At 31.0% G+C, this 16,060-nt stretch overlaps 2 protein-coding genes across 2 annotated transcripts; both read right to left on the bottom strand.

Annotated features, from left to right (window-relative positions):
- Nucleotides 1–2,459: 2,459 nt before the first annotated feature.
- Nucleotides 2,460–3,329, bottom strand: LOC108485902 (E3 ubiquitin ligase BIG BROTHER-related). The gene has a single exon (XM_017789746.2). It carries the CDS (start codon nt 3,249–3,251, stop codon nt 2,625–2,627), a length of 627 nt encoding a protein of 208 aa, XP_017645235.1. The 5' UTR covers nt 3,252–3,329; the 3' UTR covers nt 2,460–2,624.
- Nucleotides 3,330–6,261: 2,932 nt separating this feature from the next.
- On the bottom strand, nt 6,262–9,462 carry LOC108484329 (proteasome subunit beta type-3-A-like). The gene is made up of 6 exons (XM_017788074.2): nt 9,275–9,462; nt 9,069–9,176; nt 8,340–8,429; nt 7,061–7,145; nt 6,773–6,867; nt 6,262–6,547 (listed from the first exon to the last, which is right to left on the bottom strand). Exons 1-6 carry the CDS (start codon nt 9,460–9,462, stop codon nt 6,499–6,501), a joined length of 615 nt encoding a protein of 204 aa, XP_017643563.1. The 3' UTR covers nt 6,262–6,498.
- Between the last annotated feature and the right edge of the window lie 6,598 nt (nt 9,463–16,060).

The raw sequence follows: 16,060 nt of genomic DNA, 5'->3' as shown, positions 1-16,060 counted from the left end.
AGCTTTCAATTTTGACACTAAGACATTAATTAATCAACTAGGTACCAATTTTTGGGCGTTACGAGGTGCTAATCCTTCCTCGTATGTAATCGACTCGAACCTATTTTCTTGATTTACGTGGACAAAAATCGTTGTTTAAATAAATCAAACCATTTATTAAAAACAACCACTTTTACAAGGTGATCCAATCACACCTAAAAAGATTGGTGGCGACTCCCAATTTTCGTTTCCATTTTCAAAACCAAAGTCGATCCCCGTTTTTTTCAAAAAAATGGTTACGACAATTTCATTTCAGGGTGATATTGGTGATTTTGGGTTTTATTTATGTTTTATGGCATATTCAAAGTCTGCAGTTAAGTTTACAGTGAGCTAGTTGATCGCATTTCTTTTTCATTTTTACAACTTTTTCGACCAACAATTTATTTGTTACATATATGTTTTATTTTATTTTAATCGTTAATTGTATGTCACTAATGCTTAATTGTTATAATTTTTACATAAATGTTTTTTTTACTCGAGGCTAAGAAGTTAGCATCACAATATCAAAAGGAAGCGGACAAATGCAATTCGGGTATGGAGACGCATGCGAAGAAGTAAGGAGAAAGTCAAGAAGGATCGTCGCTCAAATGAAATTAATGACAATGTGGGAAATAAGAGCTCTGCAACATTGTAGTAAACATTACATTTGATAATTTTGGGTATTCAAATATTATATTTTACATGGTTATGATTTAAGTCCTTATTTCATTTAAGTAATTTCATTATAATATCTTATTTTATTGATATTTTTATATTTAATCTAGTTTTATTATTTATTTTAGTTTTGATTCTAAATTTTTATTTTTATTTTAATATTTAAGATAACTTGAGTTCTAACTTTTGGATTTTAATTGTGTTATTAATTTATTATTTTAAATTCTAAATTTAAATTCATTAATTTTTGTATTTAGTTTTAAAGTTAAAATTTTAATAGAAAATTTAATTTGATAATGAATTTTAATAGGAAATTTATATATATATATCATGGACATTATTTTTATATTTTCATGACCTTTATAATATTATATATATATTTTTTGAATTTATGACCTTTAGCGGCGTTTGTGGAAAAGTGCCGCTAAAGGCCATGACCTTTAGCGACGTTTGTGGGAAAAGCGCAGCTAAAGGTCATGACCTTTAGCTGCGTTTTTTAAAATAAACGCCGCAAACTTTTGTGGCGCCATCTATAGCGGCGTTTTTTGTGGCGCTTGTAAAAGCGCCGTTAAAGGCCTAAAAAAACGCCGCTAAAAGTCAGTTTTACTGTAGTGGTAATTCGTTAAATTATGTATAAGTTTAGGGATTTGGGTGATGAGAACTATATATTTTTTTACTATTTTCTCGATTTTAAATATGTGGAGCAAGATATTTGATTCAAAATGAGCAGATGAGTCAGAGCTGTTATCCATTGCAACGGTCACTACAGAGATGATGGAATGTGTGCGTTTCTCGTCTCCATCTTTCAACCAAAGCACTAATAAGTGAGGGATACAATTTAGTCCCATTGAGCATGCAAGCCACATATAAAAATCTTACATCTCACAAGTGTCCATAAATGACATCTGATCCATTTTTGTGTAAATTGTTTATATACGCCTTCAAAATTTGACCTTTGAGCTAAGTACATAAACATAAAAAAATTAATAATCTAAACCATGTAATAATTAACTATTTAAAATTAAATAATTTAATAATATTTTCTTACCATTTGTAATTAAATATCGGAGATATGCTTGTCATCTAAACGAATAAGTTGATTTGTCATTTTACAAATTATAAGCAATAAAATAAAGAATTAAAAAGTAATTGAGAATTGAGAATTGAGACTTGAGACTTGAAAATTGAAAATTGAAAATTGAAAATTGAGAAATGAGGATTGAGGGTCGAGTATCGAGTTAAAAAGAATGAAGTTTGGAGAGATTTATATAAAAAAAATTATGGCCATTGGACTTCTTTTAGCTGTTAGAAAAAGTTACGGTTAAAATAGTTACTATTAGAAGGAAAACACTACTACAAGACATGTTTTTCTTTTTCTCTCCAAATAGATCAGTACATTAAAAAAAAAACATAGTTTCCCCAATAATTTTTTTTCAGCATATATGTAAAAACTAGTCAAGTAAAATGGTATCTTATATTCATATTTGAATACTTTGGAATAGGGGTGGAGCTAAGGGTGACAAGGCCCGGTCCCCTTACAATAGAAAATTTTCTATTTAAGTCTCTTTATAATTTATAAAATTTTAAATTAGTAATGTTAAAATTATACTTTAGTCTCAAAAATGATAAATTTGATTTAATCCCTTAAAATTTATAAAGATATAATGTATTAAAATGATAAATTTTTATTTTTATTATCGTAAAAATATATAATTTAATTCCGCAAAAAAAAATTCTGACTTCGGTCCTGCATTGGAACATGAATATTTCTACTAAAAATGAAGCTGCATGAATTTTTTTTTCCATTTTATTCACAATGAAATAGAATTGTACAATAGAATTGTTGAATCATAAGAATTTGCAGAGGCAAATCATGTATATATATATATATATATATATATATATTTAAAAAGATCTAAGCAGTCCTAGCCTTAATTCTTGGGGGATGAAATTTCAGTGCTGCAAACGGGGCAAATCTTCTTAACTTGAAGCCATTTAGTTATGCACTCCGAGTGATATGGATGTTCACAATTCGGAAGAGCAACTACTCCTTCGTCTTCTTCGTATTCGACTTGACAAATTACGCACCGATCGATCCCAGTTTTACACTCATCGGATCGGAAATTACATCGAACCAAACACGATGAAATTTCGTTTGGGGATAGTCCTCTTTTCTCCACTCCTATAATCTCTCCTAAAGCAATTAACTCTTCGTAAGATAAATCGTCTGGATCTATCCCATCATCCTCCTCATCATCATCATCTTCGAAGTCATCGTCCTCCATATCTTCATCATTGTTGCTACCTTGGCCTTCAAGGAACTCTAGGTCACCTCCGGCTTCGAGGCCTTCGAAATATTCGTAATCATTAACATTGCCTTCCTCATAGGATGACTCGCTATTGTACTCTTCGCTGTCCTCACTTTCGATGCTCTCGAGCATCGAGAATGCCCTTTCTTGTTCTTGCAATGCCACCGCCATGGCGAAATCCGAATTGACTTGATCGAGTTGGGTGAAAGGCACCCTCTTTGATGATTGTTTTGCATCCTTGTTTTCCATAGGAAGACTGAATGCAATCTAAAATTCCAAACTAAGTTGAAATGGTAGATCCAATCCATAGGAATACGTACATATATATAATATATAAAATATATAATAATGTTTTAATTTTTCTTTAGGGAAAGGCAACTTCCATTGGAAGCGATGGGAAGTCCAAATATGTTATATTATTTGATTCTTCTTATACTTTGAACGTCGTACTTTGCCTCAAATTTAGCTTTCTTTCAAGAGAGGGCAGCTTTATTTTATGCAAAGCAATCCTATATCATATTTCCTAAGTCACCGTACATATATATATACATACATATATATATATATATATATATGGGTAAACTACACAATTAGTTACTAAACTATGGATAACTTTTTGTTTTGGTCACTAAACTATTTAAAAGTTTTCATTCAAGTCACTGGACTATTAAAATCAATGCTATATGACTTTCTTTGTTCGTACTGTCTGTGCCAATTGAAAACTCTCTTTCCTCTTCTCTTCTACAATTAAGTTTTTTTTCATTGAACAACTTTGGACACCACAAATCTATGAACCAAAATTTAAACAATTTTTTTCTCCAATCTTCGACACTAACCGTCAAATCGATTCGGAGCTAAGGCATATTCTTCTACTCATTAATGGGTATTAATCTACCGTACTGATCATTGAATCGTCGCTTGAAGCATACCGACGAAATTAAAAAAAAAAACTTAACAGCCCAATAATTTAAATAAATTTTTTTGAATAGTTTAATGACTTAAATGAAAACTTTCAAATAGTTTATAATCAAATTGTAACTTTTCTTAGTTAAATGACCAAAACAAAAACTTACCTGAGTTTACCCCTATATTATATACCAACTCATATACGGATACACAATCAATTACACGTATTTTCTAGTATTTCCAACAAGTTTCTATGTATAAATATAATTAAATTGATTCATGTAATTATGCTTGGTTGGATTTAATCTATAATTTAATTACAATATGTAATAGTAAAAGAAGGAAATTTCCCATAATGGTTGAAATGAAGTTATGTAAAGAAAAATAGACAAATCGATAGCTACACATGCCGAAAATGAGATTGTGAAATTAGGTAGAAAAGGAAGTATGGGAAAAATGTGATATGGTAGAGAACTTGATTCTTGTTTATAAAGAGCACAATATGAAATCAAGATAACGACTTTATCCCAATATAATAATGCATTCCAGTGAAGAGCTTTAAGAGAATGATCTTAATTCTTATACAATGTTATTTGTATTTGGACTAATATTTGATATAAATACTTTTTTTTTTTTTTTTATGTTTGGAGAATCATATTGATGTTCGCATTTGAATATATCAGTCAAACATTGTGGCGGTATTTGCATATGAGAGAGGAAAGTGCAAGTTTGAAGATATGAAAGAACAAAAGGGAAGTGGATGATACAAAAGGGAAGTGGATGATTTAATTAGTTGCTGCCTTTCCAAAATTCCTCTACAAAAGATGCTGAAACTTGGATGCCAGAAATGAAAATGAGTCAAAATTGAATTATAAACTTTTTAAGGGGTTAAAATATAATTTTATTATCATATGATTTTACAATTTTTGAAAGGACTTGAACGCAATTTTATCATATTTGAAGGTCGATGGTGGAAACTCTTATCACATGCAGCGATCTCCATCAACCTGATAATGATAGAGTGCTTTAGCTCCATTGGTGTACAAAATATGACATGCAAAAGGTTTTATCATCAACAACTGCAACATATTCCCACTTCATATACATAACAGATAAAAAAGTACACATCATTGAAGAAACCCAATTGAAATCTACACTCTGAATTTTAGACTAAAGATATGTGGTGTAATTTTGACAATCTTCTGAGACTTACTTTTCTTAATAAATCCTTCAACTTAGCCCCCAAAAGAGAGAGAAAGAAATTCTTCATATGGGTAGGTCTAAGTTAGCAGTTTAGGGACATTCATTGCTATCATCCAAATTCCTAATATGGAACTAAGAAAAAGTAAATGTACTTTTCATTAATCTTGAATTATTTGTGCACAAGATTCTAATTTAATACATATTTAAAAATGAGTATGAAGCTATAACATTTCATATGCTCAATATTCTAGTTAATCCACTTTATTAGTTTTAATCTAAATTATACTAATTCTTTATTTATTTATAGTATAATAATTTAACTCTATTTAATGATTACTCGAATAATCAATTTGTAATAATTTATCAACTATAGTTATTGAATTTTATATTTGTACTTGTTAAACTTCAAAATATATATTTCATGAGTAAAAAGTTTAAACAATAAAATTAAATATATATACATAAAATACATACGTAGATCCAAACTTTCACTAGAGGAAGAAAACAATGGAGGATTCCCATTCACATATTTGAAGTGATGCTGTTCATCAAATAGAATGTAGCAAAACCAAAATGATTGTACCTGCAAGACGTTCGAGTAAGAAGCCCGAAAAAGCATCCCCTTTCGTCGAATCAATTTAACAATCTAACCCATAAAATTATATACAATTTTGAGATTTGTTCCAAATATTAATAATTATAATTTAATTATTTAAGTAAATAATTATTTAAAAATAATCCATAAAAATTTCATGAGTGAGATATCTATAAAAGAAAATTAATGATACTAAAAATATATATAAATAACAAACAATATGCATATCATTATATTTACAAAAACAATTACAAATATTAATAACATAAAACTTTTAGAACTACATAAAATAATATTTTAAGAATTGTTTATTTATTTATGTTTTATAGTAAAACTATGTACATTAAATGAAATAAAATTATTTTAAAAAAAATTGATCTACTAAAATCTCATCTTGAAGTTTTGAAATTCTTTCATTATTATTCTTTATTATTTTTATCTAAATAAATTTAATTCTAAAATTTTAAAACCTTAATAGAAATTAAATTAATCTTCAAATCTTTCGTCCAAACACACCCTAAAAAGACTAGCAAACAAAGAAAGAGTGCTTGATGGTAAAATTTAAAGGGATAATTTCTCAATAATAATAATAATAATAAATCAGTTCCTGCATCTCATTTAAACTTTGGGTTAATGCATGCATTGATCCAACAAATTTTACCCCATCACATGCACCAGAAATTCACCCCTGCTGCCAATAATGTACACAACTTAGTCAATCAAACCTAATGACTAATCAACCTAAAGTTCCACGGTTCCGCGATGAAGGATCTTACAAACACTTGGTCCCACTCAATCCATCCTTCCTTTCAAAATCCTTTCCTTTACTTCTGTAGGTGTTCTGCAAAATGTAAATACATGACACCAATTGTGAAAGGTTTCAGCTATCAAGACATGCCATTATTCAAGAAACAAGTAAATACTCTTCAGTTTCTATCTCTATGACAAAAAGGGTAGGGTTTGGACGGTTAGAACAATAACCTTATTCTACTTTATCAAATATGACTCCACAAAAGACGATGCTAGCAAGAATTTCAACAAATGATATCAGTATATATATACTTACACAACATACACATGCCCTCCCCACCCACTCAAACAGTCACGATCTACTGATGCAAGGAGAGCTTGGGAGACCGTTTCAAACAATTCCTCAGGTTCCTGAATAGTAAGAAAAAACCAGTCCATAAAGCATGAATTGTTTTACTGGCATGAATAATTGTAACCTAATCTAATCCAAAAATGTCTTAGCTTTTAGGTTGCATGTAAAGGATGGAATTCTGCACTTCTTAAAAGCCACCAACATGTATTCCAATTTGAGCAAAAGGAAATAAAGAAAAAGAAAATGACAAACCATGTTCTCCTTGAACATAGACTCGCAGGAACCATAAAGAGACTCTGAGGCAGTGCCAGCTACAACAAAATCTTTTGCCAGCTCCCTGCATTTCAAAGAAAGAAATCATAAACCAAAATAGGGTTGGCAACTGAGCATTTGCCTCAAGAGGCTCAGTAACTGAAACAAATAATATGAAGAAATAATTCAAACCACAACCAATGTTGTAAGGATCTGAACCAGTGGTCGAACCAGACAGATCCCAATTCAACCATTACAAAATAAATTTTTTTTAGAAAATTCATTAAAAAAGGATAAATAAACAAAAAGAAACAATAATAGAAACATAGACATTCATTTTATAAATTGTAACAAAAAAATTAATAATTAAACTAATTTCTACCCAGTTTGACTGGTTTTTTATTGGTTAAACCTTCTCTAGTTTCATGGTATTGATTGAACCTGTTGAACCACTGATTTCTAGTTCAACTGGTCCGGTTCTGACAACCATAAACACAAGTAGCATTTTCAAGTACTAATCAAACTCATTGGAACCCAAAATAATACACACATGTACATGCAATATGAGCACTAATGAAGTGATCAAGCCTGTATGGCTACGCTAACAAGCATGCAATAATGAAGCAGGACAAAATATGATATCATCCAGAATTCCTTGTATGTTGAAAAACGTGCAAGAGATCAGGAGGAAAAGGAAATTGCAAATGCTGATATAAATGCTACTCAAATCCAAAACCTAGATCACTACTACTAAGTAACTTGGATACCTCTTCAGCTTGTTATTGTTATTTTAGGGACTGAAGTTGCACCTCTCCTCCAACAGAGAAGTTATAAATATAATATCAGAAAAGAGAATAGGGCAACAGTTATCTACGAACATAAGCCAAATAGCTACTTCAGTTCTAAATATAAAATCAGAACAGAATAAGGCAACAGCTCTCTATGGACACATTTTGGCCTATGAGAATCAAGTCAAATAGCTATTTCATTGCGAAGAGATACTAACCAACAAACTTTCTAAAATCTTCTTTTTAACGCAATCAAAGTGAATATATACATTTCGAGTTTCCTTGACACCCAAATAAAAAAGCAGTACATTTTTAACAACTACATTTCCTAAACCTGTTAACATCAACCTACAAGATAGCAAATAAACACCTTTATAGAAGGAAATTAATTATTTAGTCTTACAAAGAAATCAATGTGATATATCCAGTTTGTTTCTTGAAAACCAAAAAATAAATAAAAAGAAAAAAGGTGCACTGCATTTTCAACTTACTTGGCTCCAATGGAATCCATGGTGCAAATGAAGGGCTTGTCTTCATCTCCCAATCCAGCAATTACTGGTTGGCAGAAGTATGGACCAAACCTATGATAAAAAGGAAAATATGTCATAAATCTCATCTCTTTCACAACTCACATATATAGAGGTTCTCTCTTTCAAGTTTAACTCCTATTCCAAATCTAATCTTTCCTAGGGATTCCTCTCAACCTTGAGATATCATCAAGGAAGGGCTTGAATTCATTATGAAAAGAAGAGTCCATCGATTACATCCCAAGGCTAAACATGAAAAGGGCAGGCCAAGAATAACTTTGATTATTTTATCATAAGACAAAGTGGATCATTCCCTTCAAGAAACGGAATGCAATGAAGCATTGCTTGACAAATAAAGACACAAGTGTATTCCCTTGACATGAACAGTAACAAGTATTTTGCACAATACCATCTAGGAAAATACAAAACCCTTTTTTGGGATAGTTACAGAAAAAAAAAAATCTCATGCCACCACTTCACTATTCCGACTATCTCATGCACCTGCTGCTGTCATTAATTAATTAGTATCCGTCAATATTAATATTTGGCAATATAAAACAATACTACAGCTCTCTATTTCTTCAATTAATCTTTAAAGGTTAGCTCAAATGTGAAATAAAAAGAAAAACCCTAATTTAAGTAATCAATTGGACTAATCCAAAAAATATATTTAACTGGGCGTTTTAAACTAACCTTTTCTCGTAAAGAATAGCAGAAACAAGGTTAGCAAAAGTCTCAGGTTTCATGTCCCTCTCTTCTCTTAGCTGATATAACTTGTGCCGAAACACAAGCCTCTGATACCTTCAAATTTTTTTTTTTAAAGAAAAGCCAAAATATCAGCATAAAACACATGCTAATAATTCAAAAAGATAAAAAGAAAATAAGCAGATAGGGGTTGCAAGGTCTGAGCATCGGTGGCGAGGCCAGAGAGGCCTAGAAAGAGTCGATCGTGGATTTTTGAAATCCTCTGGAAATCGGTGGCGATTGTTTGGAGTTGAACTCCGAGTCTCCGATCACTGGCGATAGCGAAGCAGTTCTTACCTACCATGGCTACAAGGGCACTCCCATTATACTCGAAGATCTGCATAAACATCCACCATACACAAGAATTAATATTTTTTTTAAAACTAAGCTATGAAGGTTTAGGGTTTTACGCTTAGCAAAGAAATTAAAAACAGAGAAATGACGAACCGACATCGGAGAATCAAGGGGGTATTTGAAATGAAATTTAGTTGCGATAAACTATCTAAAATTTTGTTTAGAAAATGTGATGTGAGCTTTAAATGAAGAAACTGCAAAATTTCTTGGAGATCACGCCACTTTGCAATGGTTCAAAAGCTTTGCACTTCTCTTCCAGCACAAATAAGAAAAGGGTTATTTTTTCTCAAGAGAAAGGAAAGCTTTTAAATTTGGGTAAAATTCAGGAATAGTTACCTCTGTATGATTTAAATTACATTTTGGTCACTAAATATTTTATTTTCTTATAAAATGATCATTAATGTTATTGATTTGTAATGTTTTATTCACAAAGCTTTTTTATTTGTTATGAAATGGTCATTGGGTCTACATTTGTAACTGTTATTTCTTTATTTACATCTCCACTAGTTTGATTGTAGGTTGGTTCATATTTGATAACTACACAAAATGACTATAACAATTATTGTGCGTTTGTTGAACATCTCAACTGTCTTACTATTTGATGGGTTGCCTAAGGAAAATTTCTTCACCACTCCGTACATTAAATTTCTTGTGATATACTTAACATTTGAAAATATAAGATGTACTCTCAAATACATAGAAATCACTTAGTGTCTCCACGTCTCATATAGAGTCATCCTTGTCTTGGGCCTTAATAGAACCTTCTTAATCACATGGATAATTTTGTTAACAACTTCTGCCTAAAACATGTGAGAAACTCCCTTGGAATTAAGCATGACTTTGGCATATCTTGGATCCTACGATTTTTTTTACAACAACACCATTTTACTAGGGAGTCTTTTGTGTTTAAAACTCATATTGAATGCATTTGTTGTCACTAAAATTAGAGAATTCTTCATTCTCAAATTCTCTGGCATGATAATTTAGATCCTCGTTATCTTTCCAATTAGCAACTTCCTAAAGGCTTTAAATGTTTCATATTTCTTCCTTAAAACTTTATCCAAGTGTATCTTGAGTAATTATCCACACACATCAAGACATACTTCTTTCCACCTAAGATCTTAGTTTGCACATGTCCAATTAAATCCATATGCAAAAGTTCTAGAGGACTAGATGTTTGTATTAGTTGCAATTGGGAATGCGCCTCATGATGCTGCTTAACCTTTATGCAAATTCCACATGCTTTGAGAATGGTTCCCCTAACTTTGGCAAACCCTTTACAACATTATACCTCACCAAACATTATATGCCTTTTAAGTGAACATGGCATAACCTCTCAGTAAGGAGTTTTCATTAGTGAGTCTCTCATTTACCTTGCACGCTTGAACTTATTCATCTAGCATGGATTTGTAGGTTTTCATAAAGTTGTCAATAGACTTAGTATCACTATCACTTGAATTATTTGCGTCATTGCATCTGCTAACAACTTAGGAGGTAAATGTATCATAATTGTTAAAACACTCATCATCTTCTTCTAAGATGCTTGAAGAATGTTCATCACTTTAGGTAACACAAAGTAACTTTTTTCTTCAAAGTATTGGCACATTTAGCTTGAATATAGCCAAAGGTTTGGCAATCATGATATGATATTCCCTTCCTTTTCTCCTTGGATGCATCTTCATTAATCATAACTCCCTTACCCTTTTCTTTACCAAAATTTTTGTTTGCATCAAATCTCCTATTTTTCCTAGTCAACTATTTAAATGCCTTATTGAAATTTTGAGTGAGTAAAGCCAATTACTCCTGCAGCTCTTCCATGGTAATTTTACCTTCAGTTGTAACTAAAGATGCAACTTGAATGCAATACACTTTTTAGCCTTTCCTTTATTATTATTTGTCTCATCAAGGTTCACCTTAAGGGTTTTTAATGAACCAATAAGTTCACCAATTCGCATTTTTTTAATGTCCTTTGTGTAACACCCCCTACCCATTGCTAGAATAGGTACGAGGCATTACCGGAGTTTATTGAACATTTTTAGATAATTCTGAGTCATTTATTATTCATATTTTGAAAATAATCATAACGTCTATCTATTGGGCCCTTGAAGCCCCAAACATACATTAAAAACCAACCGAAATTAAATCGGGATCATAAAAAAATTTCACAAAATCTTAAATATTTTCATCTAAGTACTTATCATTTCAATGCTTCTTATGATTAAATATGTTACCATTCAATCAATAGCTTGACACTTGTCTAAGCATCAAACAACATCATTGTTAGTATACTTGCACATATTTCATATAAATTCAACATTGATATACTTATTTTCTCGACATGTCACGCTTGAGTTTAATAATTGTCTTTACTTACATAATTTCCTTGTATCAACATATCAAAGATAATCATATATGTATATGTCATGAAACATATCATTCTCTTACCGTTTCTTTATAAGTATATATCAATCATTTCATTATATCAATACTTCATGCTCCATCATTTCCATTTATTTTATGTGTATTTATTCTGTAAAGTTTATATCAAACTTAACATAAATTATATTCTATGTACTTATTCTTATTTTGTTTATCTATCTTCATAATTATTTCATACAACTATTTTGTACATACATTTCCATATGACCAGTTCTTGTAAACATTTCACACAACCATTTCATATAATCATTCATCATCTGATACATATTACCTGAATATCAATTGTTCAATAGATGTCATCGCGTCTCCCATCCACGGTCTTATTTATCTTTGACATAATGCCATAGTGTCTTTCAACTATGGTCTTACTCATTTTCTGTCACGCTGCCATGGTATCTTTCAACCATGGTCTTATTCATTTCCCGTCATGTTGCTATGGTATCTTTCAACCATGGTCTTATTCATTTCATATCAGGTTGCCATGGTATCTTTCAACCATGGTCTTACACATTTTATATCAGGTTGCCATGGTATCTTTCAACCATGGTCTTATACATTTCATATCAGAGAGCACACTCTCGCGAACCTCAACATTGCAGTGGGATTACCAGTCCAGGCTAAATCCCCTACAATATAAACTCATAGAGTATTGTTAGGATTACCAGTCCAGGCTAAATCCCCTGTGACGACAATTACTCTAATGAGCTTGGATCTGAATTACCAGTCCAGGCTATATTCAGACCCTATTTCGGATTGCTCGTCCGGGCTAAATCCATTTTCCACATATCCTTCGGGAGGGCTATATCAGGATAGGATCACCCGTCCGGGCTAGATCATTTATACCGTCTCGAGCTATTTAACAGGAGGCTCATAAAGAGCAATATTGGGAAGCTAATCCGGGCTATAACGGGAAGCTCAATAGAGCCGAAATCAGGTAGTTCACAAAGAACCATATCGGGAAGCTCACGAAGAGCCTATCGGGAAGCTCCGGATAGCCATATTTTGGGAAGTTCAAGCGAGCACTATCGGAAAGCTCACGAAGAGCCATATATCGAACACTCTTAAGAGCTACGGTGTGTCCACAACACATGCGGATCACAATCTATCGGGACGCTCTGAAGAGCTATAACGGGAAGCTCGAGAGGGCTAATATCGGGACGCTCTTTCGAGCTATAGTGTGTCTGCAACATCTGCAGAACTACAACCAATTCGAGAAACTTACATCCATCGATTTTCCTTTGTTCAATGAGATTTATCATTTTATCGGGCATTATCAAATATATCCATATCAATTTCATATGCATGACAAAAATACAATTCACAAATATAATCATGAATTTCATTCCATTCAACCGGGATTTATTTTCAATTTATATCGAGTATTATCAATATTTCATAAATTATCATGAATTGAACATTCAAATCATATTTTCATCATATACCACATATTTCAAGTGTTTAAAAATACAATTCAAGTTACACAAACTTACCTAATTGATTGTTTGTGTTTATAATTTCATTAATCCGATATCTTTTCTTTTCCACAATCAAGCCTCGTATTTGTGTCGTCCGGATCTTTATAAATAAATTTGATCATCATTTTCATTCATTTCATATTCTAATGCATTTAATTAATGCTCTAGGAAAAATTACCAATTTGCCCTTAAACTTTTAATTAATGACGATTTCATCCTTAGGGTCAGGAAATTAAAATTCTTGCAATTTAATCCTTATTTCCAGCTATTATTATCATACTTATTGATAACAGTCCATGAATTCTATAAAATATCAGAATTTTTTCCATAATTTCAACACTTTTCAATTTAATCCCTAAAACATGTTTTCCCCGATCTTGAACTAAATTAATAATTTCATTAAATTTTGTAATTTAAATAATAAAATAATCCATTTCATGCAATTTGGTCATTTTTGACATTTTTATAAAATTGCCCATAAAGTTTTACTTTTATTCAATTTAGTCCTTGAGCCTAAAACATGCAAATTAGCCATGCTAAATGAATATTCATATATATTTTCCTCCTCCTCCTCTCCTTTCCACATCCTTAATGTATATAACACACTTGTAAGTAACATTATTTATAATCTTTATTATTTACTTTTATGAATATTCAAGCTGTCCATCTATGTCATAGTCACTAAATTATTTATATTTGGAGCTATATAACTCCAAATTAAAATCCATAAATTTTACCAGAAACTAGACTCATACTTCTTCTCACGATAAAAATTTCATAATTTTTGGTTGGGCCAATTAATGCAGTTTATTCATTGAAGTTTCCCCTGTTCTGCTGTCTGACAGTTCCGACCCTTCTTCACTAAAAATTAATTATCTCCTCGTACAGAATTCGAATGATGTTACCGTTTGTTTCACTTGAACATATACTCATTCAGGATTATAAATATATAAATTTAAACCCATAATTATTTTTATCCAATTTTTTATGATTTTAAAAAGTCAAAACAGGGGAACCCAAAATCATTCTGACCTTGTCTCAGAAAATTCATCATATATCATGATTTAAAATTCTATTGCTTACATAATTTCTTCTATAAGAAACTAGACTTAATAAGATTTAATTTCATATTTTATTCATCCTATAATTATATTTCTACAATCTTTTATGATTTTTCAAAGTTAAACTACTGCTGCTGTCCAAAACTGTTTTAGTGCAAGACATTAATTACCATGTTATAACACCCTTATTTTCTTTTTCTACACCATTTCTCATCATTTTCTCTTATTTTCTCTTCACTAACATATCAAGAATATAGGACCTTATGTAAGAAAACTCTACTATTACATTATTTCCATGCTTTGTCAATAATAACAAACTTAAAAACATATTGAAATCTTGATGTACTTACCTTGTTCTATTGATACTAATCTTTAACTTGATTTTCTCTCTCCTCCAGCTTCTATTTCTTGAATCCAACTTGATATTCTAACTCCCCATGGTCTCCTTAACATTTTTCTCTCTTAGTAGCTATGGAAATTCTTTTGATTTCTAGGTGAAAATGGTGAATTTTTGGTGGAAGGACCAAATTGTAAAGAAAAAAAACTTCTTTTCTTCTTCCTCTCTCTCACGTTGGTTTGCATGGGAAAGAAAAGATGATGATTCTTCATCTTTCTTTCCTTATATATACTAAATAAAATAATAATAAAATAATAAAATATCATTTAAAAATCAATTTAAAGTATTAATAAACTAATATTTATTTATTTATTTTATTTAAAATATCTCCAACATCATCATTGTCTCTAGATTTCTCTCTCTTTCAATTGACCATTTTGCCCTTAGTGATCTTTTAAAATTTCATTCTTGAGTCATCACTGAATTTGGTAAAATTAAAATTTAGTCCCTCATAATTCTTCACCTATTCAATTTGGTCCTAATTCATCAATTTTCCTTGGTTTCTAGATCATTCCACCCTTAAAATATTTGCACTATTAGTCCTTCAACTTTTCATATTTACATTTTAATCCCTCAAATTTTGAGTATTTACTCTTGGGCCACAAAACTTTTCTCACTTTTACAATTTAGTCCTTTCTTGAATCAGTATATCATAATATACTTCCCAGTGACATAACTCAATTTTTCCTCTTCTTGTCACTTTATTTCCTTATTTTACTGTATTAAGGATAATATCTTACTGTAGAAATTTTCAGGGTGTTACACTTTGTCTCATCGATGATAATCACATTAATTGCAATTTTTTCAAGCAAAGATTGAAGCACTTTTCTGACTAGCTTCAAATGTTGACTATTCTTCACCAAATGCAAATGCTTGATTTATGATATCATACAACTTTGTAGAGAACTCATACATGGCTTCATTGTCTTGCATCTTTAAGGTCTTAAACCTTGTAGTCAACATTTGAAGCTTGGATTGTTTCAAAATATTGATTCCTTTATGAGCAGTTTATAATATAATCCAAGCTTATTTAGCAATAGTGCACTTAGAAATGCACCTGAATTCATAGGAGTCTACTATATAGAAAAATACATTAAGGGCCTTGGAGTTTGCATTAACTAGTTTTTCTTTATCACTAGTTCAACCCACTTCAAGTTTAAGGGTTCCATAACCCATAAATATTGAACACCAAGCTTTTTCATCCACAAACTTGAT

Source organism: Gossypium arboreum, chromosome 6, assembly GCF_025698485.1.
Source record: "Gossypium arboreum isolate Shixiya-1 chromosome 6, ASM2569848v2, whole genome shotgun sequence".
NCBI classification, from domain to species: domain Eukaryota; kingdom Viridiplantae; phylum Streptophyta; class Magnoliopsida; order Malvales; family Malvaceae; genus Gossypium; species Gossypium arboreum.
This window is presented reverse-complemented; position numbering and strand designations above follow the sequence as displayed.